Raw genomic sequence first — 15615 nt, forward strand, 5'->3', positions numbered from 1 at the left:
GGCCTTGCGAGGTCTCTTCTTAGATCCAGAGGTGGAGGCAATAGCATGTACCTCTCCTTGAGTCCTCTTTTTCTTAGTGAGTCCATCCGCGGTGTGAAGCTCCTTCATAAGCTCAATAACAGTGTACTCTAGCTTGTTCATGGAGTAGTTCAGCTTGAAGGTATCAAAAGACTTGGAGAGAGTTTCCAAGATCATGTCTATTTTAGTCTCCCCATCAATCTCAGATCCAAGGATCTCCATTTCGTTTAGATAGTTAATGATCAGCATCATATGATCTCTAACGGGAGTTCCAGCCTTCATGCGACAGTTCATAAACTGTCGGACCGCTTGTTGCCTTGTTTGACGTCCTTGCCCTCTAAACATCTCATGGAGATTGTAGAGCATATCGGCAGCAGTCTCGATGTCACGATGTTGTTGTTCCAATACATTGTTCATAGATGCCAAAATATAGCACCACACAATCTCATCGGATCGGAGCCAGGCCGCCAGGGCGTCTTTTTCCTCTTGTGTCGAATCATCATTCATTTGAAGACATGGGGTAGTGAGTACCCATTTGTGCTTGTCGACAGTAAGGACTATGTCAAGGTTACGTTTCCAGTCGACGTAATTGTCGCCTTCGAGTTTATTCGAGGAAAGAATGGTTAAGAGAGGGTTGAGAGACATTTTGCCTATAAGAGTTGAAACAAGTTTATGATTAGTCTTTGGTTTAGGATTTAAGTTTTTAAGATTTGATAAAATCCAAAGGTGTTATAAACGAAATGATAATCTACTCCCTCAAGAGAAGGCCGCAAAAAATCTCCTTTTATAAGTAAATGACACATCATTAATGCTTAGCCAAGATGTCAATACACCAATTTTGACAAGCCACCTTTTAAATTGGTTTGATCACTCACATCCTTTCGCAGAGCCTCAAGAGATGATTACTAGGGATTGAGTCTAAGTGTGCAACCAACCACTTAGTCCAAAAGGTCAACTTTGAAAAAACAATCCCCAAGAGGAGGCCTTGTCTTCATCGTCTCACTCTCGGACGTAGCTCATTGAGCAATGATCGAAGAAAAAACGTCATAGAGTACTCTCATTGCAGAGAGGGCCACAAGAGTGACTCTTAGTCTCACGTTAAATTGCTTCTTTCATTAGTGTTGGGGATCGTGGGTTACAAACAACAAGTATAACCCTCCCACTTAGTTTTTTAGAGTTGGCACATTGTCTCTTATAAGTTTGGAAACAAATTTCCTAGTTATAGAGCGACAGAGTGGACTTCTAGAAAGGAATCCTAGATCTTCATGTTCAAGGAAGAGCAGTGTTAGTGCATAAAGGCACAAGGTACATACTCGGACATTTTCCTATTTTCTATTCGGGAAAGTGCATGAGGGAAGTGTGAACTTCAACTCACTCGAACACTTGAAAGTTTGAGATTACACATCTATTATTTTTTCGACTCGTCTACGAGGACACCTCCCACTCAAATTTTTAAGAGCATATAGATTTTGAATATATGTGATATAGATATAGTTTTGAAAACATTTTGAAAACTTATTTGATTTGGATGACAAAATATTTTAAAGTTTGAAAACGAAAACGGTTTTTCAAAATTCAAACTAGTTTTGTAAGAATTAATTTCAATTAAATTTTCAAAAATCAAAACATTTTAATCTTTCACATTATGTTTATTATCTTATAAAAAAAAAACAATTTTTCTCAAGGAAATTTTCTCATTAGAGTTCTATAACTCATGGTATTGGGGTCGAAAATCCGGAATTCTAAAAAAACTGGACTTTCGGAACAACCACGCACCTCAGAGTAAAATCATCATAACTAGTGGCTCCGACGTCTTTTTGACCGAAAACTAATTGCATTGGAAAGAGAACAAACAGAACTTTAATTTGATTCAAGAATCATTAAATTTCGAATTCTGAGCTGACAGTTATACCACTTTTTACTGCGGGTTTTCTCGAGCTCGAAGAAAACTGGAAATAATTAAAGTTCGGACTTAAGTGCGAAAAAGAATCGAGTGTAACGGAACGTTTTAGATAATTATTAAAGCTTTTATATGTGTTTTATTAACATGGTAACAACATATTATAAAAGTAAATAACAACAAACATAAAACGAATCGAGTAAATAAACGAAACTAGCAAGACAATATAACTAGTCACAAAATTACTCGAAATTTACTCAAACTTTAAAAACACGTTTTTCATTATAAAAAATTAAAAAAATTTAAAACTGATTCTAATGTGTTTAATAACATCCCAAGCTCATAGAAAATCAACATGATTTTTAATTTAAAGGCACGAGCAATAAATTAAAAAAAAACGAGTAATCTTTCGAAAATAGTAACAATCCTAACTTGTCAAAAAAACAAGTAATCTTTCGAAAACGATTTTCAAGATCATAGTTTTAATCACATCTACATGCATATCTTTGACCATAGCTCTGATACCATTTGTTGGAATTGATCTAGGGTTAAGAAAAGATTTAACGCTTCGAGCAAGCGGCGGAATTTAAAAATTTTCTTTTAAACAAGTAAAACGATTTTACTAACCTAGACAAAGAGCAAGCACATGTTTATATTTAAAACTATCCAAAAGCAATACTCGTTTACTAACCTTTGTGAAGCTTGAAAATTGAGAAGCCTTATGAAGGTTGAAACGTTCGTCTCCCCATGCAGCTCGTCTTTCTTCGTTCTTTTAAAAACTCGAGTAACCACGAAAGTTTCTATCACATGAATCACTCGAGAAAGAAAGGAATTAGTGTGTGGGAACTTTTAAAAAAGACGACTCAAGAACAAGTCTAAGAGTCGAAGAGCTAAAACACTAGGTCAAATGTGGACCTAGGTGCCAAAACAAAAACGAAAAGAACTTAGAGAGACAGAGGGAGAGGGACGGCCAAGCTAGAGAGAGAAGCTCTCAATCTCTAAAACTTTGGAATGAATAAATAATGAGAACGAGGGCCCTATTTATAGGATAGGGATTACCTTCGACAAGGTAGTTTCCTCTTCTATATAATATCACATATTCATGAGCAAATATTGCTTCTTTCTCCTAACATTAAAATACAAATATATATATATATATATATATATATATATTTCTTTAATTATATACATGTGTATCGTAGAAAAAGGAGAACTTAAAACTTAACCTATAAAATTCCTAAGATTCTTTACTAGATTAGATTTCGGTGTTCAACAGTCACATTAGCTGTGTGTGTGAATGGACATGTGTTTATATAGTAATTGCGCCTCTCCACTTAGTACCAATTGGTTTTAAGATGGAATTTAACAAAAATGCGAGAGAATGAGGGATTTCGTTTTAGGGTTAATGATTTCGACGAGGAATAAGAGGGATTAAATAGATTTAACCTAACTTTGACTACGATATTCGATGCGACAAGTCGCATCCAAAGTTCAATCAAACTAAAATCATTGTAAAATTTGGGCACGTCATTAATTGACGAAAATAAGAGGGAGAAACGAAGCCCGCTCGGAATTTTGTGACATTTGGATGCGACAGCCCAGTTTCAATTTTGGATGCGACAAAATTAAAATCAATTAAAATGAGTGAAATTTGGTGAAACTCGATAGCTCTTTAGGTCGCGACTTGTCGCATCCAATGATCATTTGACTTGGATTAGTCGTGTCAAAAAACTGTCCGAAGCTAAAAACCTAATTTTTCATAATAATGTAAATGTATAAACAAGGGTTTGCAAAACTAAATCAGTTCTTGATTCTCTCTACATCCCTAAACTTTCTATGGTAACATCATTAAACAAAGTTTTGCAAACTGAATCAGTTTTATTTCTATTTTTGTTTAATTAAAAGTGGTGATGTATAACTGTCCGAAGCTAAAAACCTTATTTGTCATAGTAATATAAATGTATAAATTACAAGGTTTTGCAAAACTGAATCAATTCTTGATTCTCTTTACATCCCTAAACTTTCTATGGTATCATCACTAAGCAAAGTTTTGCAAAGTGAATCAGTTCTTTATTTATATTTTTTGTTTGATTAAAAGTGGTGCTATATAAAAAAGTGGATGATATATTTTATCTAGCTCTTTGCAATTTTTTTTCCTCTTAATTTTCTTTTCGAAAAATGGGTGGTATTGTAAATTATATTATCCTTATGTATCCATTTGAAAAAAAATAAGACGTTTACCCACAATGATAATGAATTTTCATAATTATACATATATATATATATATATATATATATGCATACATTATATATTTACATACACTTGAAGCAAATATTTTATATTAATATACGTTTTTCTAATTTTTCTATTTATTTATCTGCTTTATGTATACAAGTATTTGATCCAACTAGTTAATCATCTACCTCTTTTTAAAGAACTAGCTCAAGTTTTATTTTATTAGGATAATAGTCTACTAGACCGAAGTTAATTAAATTAATTATTCAATTAATTAAATTAATTGAATAGTTAATTTAATTAACTGAATACAGTTAATTTGATTAAATTTGACCCGACGGACTATTTTTCTAATAAAATGAAACTTTGATTTTTTTTTTTAAAAAAGGTGGACTGTTGAGCTAATGACCTAATTACCCCTTATTTATATGAGCCAATGACTAATTCAAGATTTTCAAGTCTCATGTGAAATTTACTCCTAAAAATAAAAACATAGTAAGATATATGTTTATAACTTAGTATAAATTATTGTGGAGTTATAATAGTCTTTCATTCTTAGTAAATAAACATTGCATTGGAAAACTAACCATGATAATATAACACTATCATAAATTTATATAAAAATATTACATTTTGCAACTAAACATTGCAACTTTACATTATTAAAAGTATGGTTATTTTAATAACAAACGGTACGTAAGAGCCACTCCAACACAACAACATAACGCTATATATAGCGTACAAAGTTCTCCAACCAAACGCCAAAAGCAACGGCATATTTGGTGTTGTATGTAATAGCGTGGCACTGTATACACGGTATAAATTTTTTATTATTTTTTTAAATTTATTTTATTAACACATTAAACTAAAATTATAATCTATATTTAACTTTATTAATATTTATTAACCTTAAAAAATTTAATTTTTATTTCATAAAACATTCAATAAAAACATAAAAATTCAAACATAAATTACAAAGTTCAAATTAAATACACAAAATAAACATAAAACTAAAAATAATATCATAAACTTAAAAGAAATAGTAAAATATAAAACATACATAATTTAATATTGGTAAGTAATGTAATTTTTATTTCAATTTTTATATTTTAATTTATGTTAAATATTGGTAAGTAATAAATAATTTAATCACTTAATTAAAAAAAATATAAACATTTATTGAAATATTTATTAATAAAGAGATTGTATAGTTTTAATAATATAATAATGGTGAATAGTACTTTTAGTGCGAAATTTGGTGTTGTTGGAGTTGGAAAAAAATTTATTGTTAAATCAACATAAAAATGGTGAGATTTCGACCCCAAGCATGGGTTGACCGCGGAATATGGCAGAGAGATAGTGGCGTTAACTTCTAAGCATGGATTTAAATGTCGTCGAAATTCTCCGATTTTCGCCGGCGGTGTCGTTTTCGCCGGAAAAAATGAAAGTGTATATGAAAGTGTATATGAAATTTCCATTTAAATTATTTTTATATAATATTGTATTCTCCGATTTTCGCCGGCGGTGACTCATATTTTTATATATGTGTATTTCAATATGAAAGTGTATATATATACTTGAAAAAGAAACATAAATACTATTACATATAAGTCTATATATTAGATATTATTATAGCTTATAATTTAAATATCATGTAAACATGTAAATTACAAAGTTAAAAATTAAAACATGTATATATGTATGTATTTATATATTTTATTATATTTTGTAACATTATTTCCGTTCGGTTTTCTATCGGCATGTCGATTTTCCATAGAAAACGGCATTTAAAAACGGCATATCAGTTGCCCTTTTCCACATTTTTTCCGTTCGGTTTTCCGTCGGCATGACGATTTTCCATAAATCAAGAGGCTCGAAACGACGTCGAAAACGGAATTTCAAACCTTGCTTCTAAGTCGTGGTGACACTATTTTGTGGCCTCTCTCCCCTATTGATGATTGTTCACTTGTTTAATTAATAGGTTTGACTTTTAAATCAGTGGAATTGATGGCATAACGTCTCTTTGATTAATCAGCGTTTCATTGGTTGAAAGTTCAACTTCTAAGCCATGGATGTATTTCCTGGTAGGGTTAATGCTGATCATATGGAACCCGGAAAATGGGATCCCCTGATCCCGTCTCATATAACTCCCGGAATCGTAAAAAATGGTACCGGAAAATCTTGGAAACCATTTTCTACGATACCGAAAATTTTCGGTACCATATTTCGTTGTTCCGGGATTCCCATATTTCTCATATTTATTTTTTTCATTTTATTTTAATCATGAATGCATTTAAAAATAAATAAAAATTCATATATTTTCAATTAAAAAATACAATTTTAAAAATATGGTACTAAATAGTGCTAAACGGGGATCCCAGTTCCCGGATGGTTCTGAGACAAAAATCCCGATACCACATTTCATAATACGATTTTTCCCATTTCTCATATGCTACCAATAAAATGGGAAACGGGATCCCGCATGATCCCATGACCACCTTTAGGTAGGGTATAGTAATATTTGGGCTTTGGTAGTTCCTTTGGGCTTATGTTACTGCAGTCCATATTTATCATTTTATTTGTTGTGAAAGTTTAGTTTTGGAGCGACAAAAGATGTGCATAATATATCAATTATATATTAATGTATTAAATATATTCATAGTAAAGTATGATTGTACATTAAAAACAATATTTAACTTAGAGCAGTAGTATGTAAGAATGACAACATGTATGGATACAAACGAATACACTTATATCGGTAATTGTATCCATTAGGAAAAATAATCGTGAATTACCCGGTTTAAAAATAAAAAAGTAAAAAAAAAAAAAAAATTAACCACTACCAAAATCTAAATATAACATAAAAATTAGAATTTAAAGTCAAAATATAATATAAAATGAAAAGGCTAAAGAAAATTAAAATTCTTAGTTACAAAACAAATAATTTTAAAGTATTTAAAAAGTAATTGAAAGGTATTTAATTTTAAAAAATTAAAATAAAAATTATAACAGATCGGGTTAATATTAACGGATCGGGTAAAAGTTTCTTGTATCCGTATCCATATTCATATCTATTTAAATGTTAACGGTATTATCCGTTAATCCGTTTACGCGTTTTGAACGGGTATTATTTGACCTGCTATGAATGAATAACGAGCGAATTAACGGATATTAAGTAATAATACCATCCTATGCCAATGGAGTTAATAAAGTGGCCAAGTAAAGATATACTTGTATATCAGAAAACAGGAAGGATATATTATATTCACCAAGTGTCCATTATAATAAAGGTCAAAGGCACAAAAGAATCTCCTCACATTCTTTTCATCTCTACCATAAGTCCTCACTACTTCTCTCTCTTTCTCTCTCTCTCTCTCTCTCTCTCTCTCTCTCTCCAATGGCGGAAAACGGGAAGCTGGAGGGGAAATGGGAAGGGAAGGTCTCGGCGAAGGTGAAAGGCGCCGCGGCGGAGCAAGTGTGGCCTCTGCTGGAGGACTTCTTCGACATCGCCAGGTGGCACCCCAGCGTGGACACGTGTCACCGCGTCGACGGCCCGGAGACGATCCGGTACTGCGAGACCACGATAACTCGGGAGGAGACGGGAGAGAGCCACGTCAAGTGGGCCAACGAGAGGCTGCTCGAGAGCGATCCCATCGGACGGCGACTGAGGTACGAGGTCCAGGAGAACAACGTGGGGTTCGGGCACTGGATCGCCGCCATGACAGTCGTGTCGTCGGAGGAGAACGGGTGCGAGATCGAGTGGTCGTTTGTGGGAGAGCCGGTGCAGAACTGGGCTTACCAAGATCTTCTGTCGTTTTATGAGTTCAGCGTCCGAACCATCGCACAGAAAATGGAACACGCTCTTCTCTCTCCTGCCTCGCAAATTTAAAGGTTTGACTTTTTTTTTTTCTTTCCCATGTTTTTCTCTCTTCTCTCAAAGCACTTCAATAAGATCATTTATGGTCGTTGTGTGCGTATTGTAATGATGACTGATGAGTTTGTGTATTTTTGTGTTTATTGGTTTTTTTTTTTTTAAGGATTTAAGTTAATTGTCAAGGTGGAAGATTTGTATTTGTGGGATCATTTTCATCATGATGTGGTTCTCTACTTTGAAAGTTGGATTAATTTAGACGAGTCAGCGATGTATGTTTTTTCTAATTCTAAAGGCCATTGATTGTGTCGTGATTTGTATGGCACAAATAGATATTGATTGCAAAACGTCGTATTCGAATTTAAAATCTCCGTGCGCGAAAGGTATAAGTCTGTCGTTTTCTTATATGGATATTTTATTTATTGGGGTGGATGATCAAGCAAGTCATGTTTTGTCCTCGTCTCGTCGTCAACAATCGTGGCGGATCACATAACAATCTATGCATTTGAAAGTGTGTGATATATAAATAAATTAAAAAAAAAAAAAAAACAAAAACAAACGGTCACCGCGAGCATCTTATAATTTTAGCCAACCATGTCTCGGTTAAAATGTAAAAAATACAATATTACACTCGGCACAAACTTTTCTAACAAACTGGTCATAAATTTTTATTAAATTTTTATTGAAAATTTATAGTTCTATTTATTTCCCCGATGAATCCACTAGCAGAACTTCAGTAAATCCCAAATATATTTAAATACTTTCTATTTTTATTTTAAAATTTATATTAAAAAAAATATTAAATTAACTCTCGCGGAGAATTATTTTTTAAATTAGCCCACGACGACTGCTAGCTCCGTGTTTGGATACATGGTTTGCAAACTCACTACTAATAACCGTAAATTAATGGTAATTTTTATCATCATTAGTGATTAGTCGCCACTAAAATACATAATCGATAAATGAAAATATCATTGTACATAACCGATAAATGAATATATAATTGCTCAATTATTGATAGGTAAAGGTATTAGCGGCGAAATGAATTGGACTAATTTTAGCAGTGGTTAGTCACCGTTGTATAGATGTTTCAACCAAAAATTTGACAAAATATGGGAGCTAGGAATATTACTCCCCTTATTTTTAAAATGAATGAGGGGCAATTAGTCACCGTGGAATGCTAAGTCAGTATTTTTAGAGCTCTCTCTTCTTCTGCATTCTCTCTCTCTCTCTCTCTCTCTCTCTCTCTCTCTCTCTCTCTCTCTCTCTCTCTCTCTCTCTCTATATATATATATATATATACATATATATATAATATTCCACACACACTTCGCTAACCAGTCAAAAATGCTCCCACCTCATGCTCCTTTATCGGCACCGTGCGTTTATTCCGTCCCCTTGCCGTAGACACCATGATCATGCCGCTTGATTAGGTTGGCTCGAGAGAAATCGTCACCGTCCCAGGTCTTGTGGCAAAATCGCGCATCTTATGCTGACTTTGACTTCGTGGGCGTTTCCTAGAGGAGATAGGTCAAGTTCTAGATATATAATATGGGCAGCCCCGTATATCTGATTTATTACGCATGATAATAGATATCCAACGACAAGATTCTATTAATTAAGTATCGTTTAAATCATATGGGTTTTATAAGTTGTGGGGCTTTCCAGCCCAGTAACAATTAAATAAAGGAGCCGAATTTTTTTTTTTTTTCTCGAAATTAAATAAACAACATTGATTTGCATTCGTTGTTTTTTGTTGGACTCACCATTTTAAAATTTTCTAACCATTACTTTGAAATGTTTTTCCAAATTAAAGCCAATAACAAGAAAATGGCCAAATTTTCTAGGAACAAGTGGTTCCTAAAAACAACTAAATTCGATTTTCAAAACTGAACAGTACTTAGGTGCCGTGTTGACTTATAGATGCCGCCCTGGGTTAGTTTATCAAAGATTGTATAAAATGATGGGAAAAAAATATTAAGATTAGTTGTAAAATGAATTATCAAAAGAATTATTTTTTTTCCTTGTGCAATGCAATTAATGTTTTATTGGTAAGGTAAACAAGGTGAAATAAGATTTCTTAGAGCTAACTCCGTCAAAGACAAATCTTAACTTATCCATAAAAATACTACATATACATATATATATATATATATATATATATATATATATATATACTTATCCATAAAAGTATATATATATATATATATATACTTTTTTTTTCATCGGATCATTTTTTAATAAATTGTAAAACACACTCCAATATAAATAAGGGTGCTATAAATTTATAGCAAAAAATAAATTATAAAATTGGGATGTAATCAACGTTTACAAACGTTTAGGAAAATAGTCAATGACAATTATATTTGATTTAAGTATGCTCATATTAAACGTGATATATTAAACAACAAAAATGTAAATAATTTAAAAAAATTCGACAATGAAAGACAAGTGTTATGGGTTCCGAATTTCTAAAAAAAAAAAAAAAATTCAACTTATTTTCTTAATCAAAAATAAAATTTTCACAAATTTTGTTTCTAAGTTTTTCTCTCTAAACCAAAAAACAGACTAATCTTCATTAAATTTCCATTTATTTCCAAAAAATTTCCGAAAATTTCCAGTTATTTCTATAAAAAAAATATTACATAAATTTTTAGTTCCATAGACAAAGATTGGAGTATCACTAAGAATAAAGGACAACGATAATGACGACCATGAAATTTTATTATGTCTAGGTCTTGAAAATGTGGATAAAAAATCACCTCTCGTCAATGAACGGAAAATGTATCAATGGTGGATTCCGGTGGAATTCTACAGCAGAAGACAAGACCTTTCATCAACACAATTGGTCTATTTTTGAAGCTCTCCTCGCCACGAATCCGTAGGATTTGAAATCAATTAATTTCGATTTCATATAAGAAATATATGGATTTTCGAAGTTTTGATGAGGAAAAAAAAAGTGTACGAGAGAGAGAATAAGTGACTTATAATTGATCTTAACTTCCGTCGCTGATTATTGTTATTATTATTTTTTTTTTTTTTGCATCACTGATTATAACCAACTATTATTTAAGTCCCGTATCCAGAAATATTGGATAATATTTTGTAAATGTAATCTGACCCGGTGGCCAATATTGACATTTTAATAATAAGTGACATATCAGACATATGTGAAAATTTGCGTGGACGTCTATCAAAGAATAACTCTAGAGGATAAACATGGATTAGCATACGGCTAGACAAAGGACCCAAAAGGCGGCTTATGACAAGTACAACAACGATACTGCAAATTCTAAATTGGATATTGAAGATATTACTCAAGGAATCGAAGGGTTACATCATTTTCCTAGTTGTTAGAATATAATTATTCTTTTTGTAATAGCCATCTGGAATCTTTCTGCAATTTCTAGTTGGTCATGACTCATGACTCATGGTATCAGTTCCTTCCTATCCATCTTAAATTTGTTTCCAATTATTTTGCTTAGAATTCTTTTTCCTAAAGTTGTTAATCTACAATTTTCTGAGGGTATTTTACAAAATTCCCTTGACAAGGTCATTAGGGTACGCAAAGTCCATGTGATTTGATTAGAAAATAAAACGTTACCTTTAGTTATTAAAACAAAATTTTCGGATCTACATTAGGACACCATTTCCTAAACTAATAAAAAATAACAACCCACCACGTTCAATTGTAAATTGATTTCCCTTTACTCTATAATCATTGTTTGAGCTTGCCAGTTAGTTTCCAAGTCATAAGAGTACAAATCAAATACCAATAAAATAATGAAAGCATAGAAGAAGCCACATCCTGGAGAACACCCACAAAAAAAACATTTTCTCCTACCAGTAATGTCAACATTGCGAACCAGAAAGACACTAATACTTGGGCTTTTTACAAGTACATAATTCTTTCAACGCGCAAAACCAAACCATAAGGAAAAAAAAAATGACTTAGGTATATTAGTATATAAATAATATATATATATATAGATATAGTGGAGTGTGTATTACCTATATAAGCTTTTCTATATATATGTTTGTTTTGAGATCATCCCCAAGGGCAAGAGAGCCTGGTCTCCATCCAGTGAATGATGTCTCGGCCGATATCGTGGCGCTCGGGCTCGAAGAGAAGGTCGTGCAAAAAGCCGTCGTAGAGCCTTATGTCCTTGAACTGCGAGGGAGCTTGGTTGTAGAGGTCCTGAGAGGCCAGAGGGTCGGTCACCGTGTCGGCCGTCCCGTGGAGGACAAAGAACGGGACCGTCACCGACTTGAAGTTTCGCATCAGATAAGACGAGATTCGCAGAATCTCGTGCCCCGTTCGCACCCTTATCGGTCCCGTGTAGACCAGAGGATCCGAGTATTTCGCCAACAGAGCCACGGGGTCGCGGGTCACGGGGATGCCTCTTTTGTTGGCTCCTTTGAACTGGAATTTCGGAGCCACCAACGAGAATATCGGTGCTATGGCCTTCATACAGAGGAGAAAGGAAGAAAAAAAAAACTCCAATTATATATTGCAAATACCCGAAATAGATTACTGGAAGACTACAATTACATTCTGGTAAAAAAAAAATGCACTTTTTATACATGTGTTTTAGAACTTAAAAATTCATAACAATATTACAAGCCATGGATAATTACGTGATCTTTTCACCAAAGTTTGTTGTTTAAACAGGGTTTTTTTTTTTTTAAAGTAATTAGTTGAGAGTATACATTTGTATTAACTTATAGTTATATATTAAAAAAGATAGATTTAGATATATACTTGGCTCAAGGAGTTTGAGTTGTATATCGTTATGAACGTACCCCGACAATCGGATGAGACGGTTTTACTCGCAGAGCTGGTGAAGTCAGCACGATACCCTCGACCATTTCTTTGATGTGCGGATGCGAGGCTGCCTGAAGAAATTGGAAGATATACGTTAACAAAGTGAATACACCTTTGAAATTAAAATGAATGTGTAAATTATGGATGTGTTTGAACCGAGTACCTTCAAAACAACAGCTCCGCCGGTTGAATGACCAAAGAGGAAGCACGGAACTCCCGGGTTCTCAGATTTGATCTTCTCCAAGAAAGCCCCCTATAAATATGCATCCACAAGGTTCAAAAATTTCCAGACACAGATCGGGATTTTTAACACAACTCGAAAACATAAATAGACGAGTACAAATTCCCCAGTTATCTTTGGCACAAATATGGAAGACGTTAAGCGAAGATCATAAAATTAAAGTGCTTGCGAAAATAAACAACTTCCACCGTGATATATTTAAGTTTGACTTTTTTGAGTAAATAGTCCCTGAATTATTTTGTTAGTGATATACATTATTCCTCAGATAAAATTTGTAATCAAATTGGTTCCAAAACTATTGATTATACATTTTTTTGTCATTTTCCATAAAATAAAATAAATAATATTAAAAACATTTTCTGAAGTTCAATATCTAAACTACTTAATACATATACTTACGAACTTAAATAGCTTGTATCTAATTTTTTATAGTAACAAAGTCTCACTCTAAAATCTAAATTTTATTATTATTATTATTATTATTATTATTATTATTATTATTATTATTTCATGCTCTGAATATGATTTAATTAGTTTATTTCATAGCAAAATTAACAAGTTAATCAAGTTGGAAAATATGTTTTAAATTTTTGTGCGATTCATTGTGATACAAAGTTTAATATTTACGAAAATTACTAAAACTATAAAGTAAAATATTACTAAAATTTTACAAAATCATTAAGTTGGGGACTACTTCAAAGTGCTGCTTCTTTACTAAAAAAATAGAGAAGTACAGTTTAAAGATAAAAGCGTTTTTTAAGTATTTATGCCAAAAAAAAAATTATGGATGGCCTTTAAACAGAATGTTAAAATTTGTGCTAGAACTCACAGTATCAGCAACAACGTGGTCAAGTGAAGGGACATAGCCGTGCAATCCATCACTCCCGCCATGACCTACCGATATGAGATGTGCAATTTATCAACTACTAATCAAACCCAACCACCTCACTAATATCCCATCTAGTAATATCAGCTAACACTTGAGGCACAATTAATCACAAACTTCTTGTCTCACAGAGTCAAAATCATCTCTACTAACTACCCATGTGAACACACTTCATTGCATTTGAATGACAACATTTCTTATATACCTCTCAAGATGATCACTCATCGATACCACCGTACAAGAACCACAAGACATAACTCAACACTACCTAATTAATCACAATAATTTCCAGGAGTACAAAAAATAAAATTAAAAAAATTGAGGATATACCTATCCAATCCATTGCATAGACCCCAAAGTTGGAGGAGTTAAGCTGTCTTGCAAACTGAACATATCTTCCACTGCAAATGAAAATTCCATTTCACAATTTGATTACACCATATTAAATTAAAATTCTCTGTTTACTACGAAGCTCAATAAATCACAAAATTCTAATGTCACTCACCTATGCTCGTTGAGCCCGTGAATGACTATCAGAATGCCCCTGAAATCACAAAAACAAATAAATGAATAATGATGATCAATTTAACGCAACCACCACCAAACAAACCTCTTTTACGCAGTTGCGAAACAGAGTACAGCCAAATAAACAAACCCACAGACGCGTTACCCAAACCGACCTTCATAAATGGAATTAAACCCACAAAACCCTCTATTTTCACCAACCAACCAGAAAGCAACACGTAATACTAATTTTAATAAGCTTACTTTAGTTGACCGGAGACCGGGACCCAGGAGCGGCAAAAGAGGGCGTTGCATTTGACGCCGTAGAACAGCGAGGCTTCCCAGCGCGACTGAGAATCCGATTCTCCGGCGAAGCTCATGTCCAGACCCTCTGCCAGGGCTCTCCTTCTCGCCGTGTCTTCCTCCTCCATCCTCCGCAGCGTCTTCCTCATCCTCGCCGGCGCCGGCGACCCCGCGCTCCGGCGCCGAGGAAGAAGCGCCACGAACAGAGCCACGAACAGCGCGTGGAGGAACACGATCGCCGACCTCACGGCCTTCACGATCGGAATTATGCGGTTGCTTGCGCCGGAGGTCAGCTGGTCCATCTCCGACATCGCGGCGGCGGGATTGCGATTGGGATTGGGATCGACGACTCGGCTTTTAATTCGGGAGAGATTCTCGCTGTTGCTGTTGTTGTTTGTTGCAGCGACGCGGGGGAATCTGGACCGTACGATGGTGCGCGATGTGAGAGAAGGGACGGTGGCGATGCGGCGGCGTAAATGGCTCGTCGACGATTGAGGATTGAGAGAGGGGATTGAGGAGGAAGAGGAGAGAGACGATAAACAACACTGATTCATTTGTGTTGCTCTGCGTTTTGCTTTTCTTTCTATTTATTGTATTTACTTTTTTTTCTCTGTTAATTGTTATTCAATTATTAATAATTTAATATTATTATTATTATTTCATTTTGGGCTAGAAGTGATGTATTTTTATTAGATTATTATATTTTGAGATAAGGTTCCGGTTGTGACTTTCTGTAACTTTGAATTTTGACATTATGTTCCAATTTTTTGGTTAACTTTAATTGTTGCTTAGTGAAATAACTCAGCCCAAGAAAGAAAGATAAAGGGAAAG

The 15615-nt window shown here is 33.7% G+C and overlaps 2 protein-coding genes across 2 annotated transcripts; one reads left to right on the plus strand and one right to left on the minus strand.

The window, feature by feature from the left end:
- The first annotated feature begins 7420 nt into the window (after nucleotides 1-7420).
- Nucleotides 7421-8137, plus strand: LOC149390772 (lachrymatory-factor synthase-like). Its single transcript, XM_089620659.1, has one exon. It carries the CDS (start codon nucleotides 7552-7554, stop codon nucleotides 8041-8043), a length of 492 nt encoding a protein of 163 aa, XP_089476785.1. The 5' UTR covers nucleotides 7421-7551; the 3' UTR covers nucleotides 8044-8137.
- Nucleotides 8138-11709: 3572 nt separating this feature from the next.
- Nucleotides 11710-15385, minus strand: LOC149390773 (alpha/beta-Hydrolases superfamily protein). Its single transcript, XM_089620596.1, has 7 exons — nucleotides 14746-15385; nucleotides 14483-14521; nucleotides 14308-14378; nucleotides 13921-13985; nucleotides 13014-13103; nucleotides 12829-12921; nucleotides 11710-12490 (listed from the first exon to the last, which is right to left on the minus strand). Exons 1-7 carry the CDS (start codon nucleotides 15336-15338, stop codon nucleotides 12074-12076), a joined length of 1368 nt encoding a protein of 455 aa, XP_089476722.1. The 5' UTR covers nucleotides 15339-15385; the 3' UTR covers nucleotides 11710-12073.
- Between the last annotated feature and the right edge of the window lie 230 nt (nucleotides 15386-15615).

The sequence above is a fragment of the Urtica dioica genome, chromosome 7 (genome assembly GCF_054948205.1).
Source record: "Urtica dioica subsp. dioica isolate 48M chromosome 7, U.dioica_male_clone48M_v1_H2, whole genome shotgun sequence".
Taxonomy (NCBI): Eukaryota; Viridiplantae; Streptophyta; class Magnoliopsida; order Rosales; family Urticaceae; genus Urtica; species Urtica dioica.

Bases quoted from the DNA above. Each gene is read 5' to 3' on its own strand.
- LOC149390772 (XM_089620659.1), top strand. From the start codon at position 7,552: ATGGCGGAAAACGGGAAGCTGGAGGGGAAATGGGAAGGGAAGGTCTCG.
- LOC149390773 (XM_089620596.1), bottom strand. From the start codon at position 15,338: ATGAATCAGTGTTGTTTATCGTCTCTCTCCTCTTCCTCCTCAATCCCC. The intron at 13,104-13,920 runs GTGAGTTCTAGC...GCATATTTATAG, and splicing joins ACCACGTTGTTGCTGATACT to GGGGCTTTCTTGGAGAAGAT. The intron at 12,491-12,828 runs GTACGTTCATAA...CTCTGTATGAAG, and splicing joins CGTCTCATCCGATTGTCGGG to GCCATAGCACCGATATTCTC.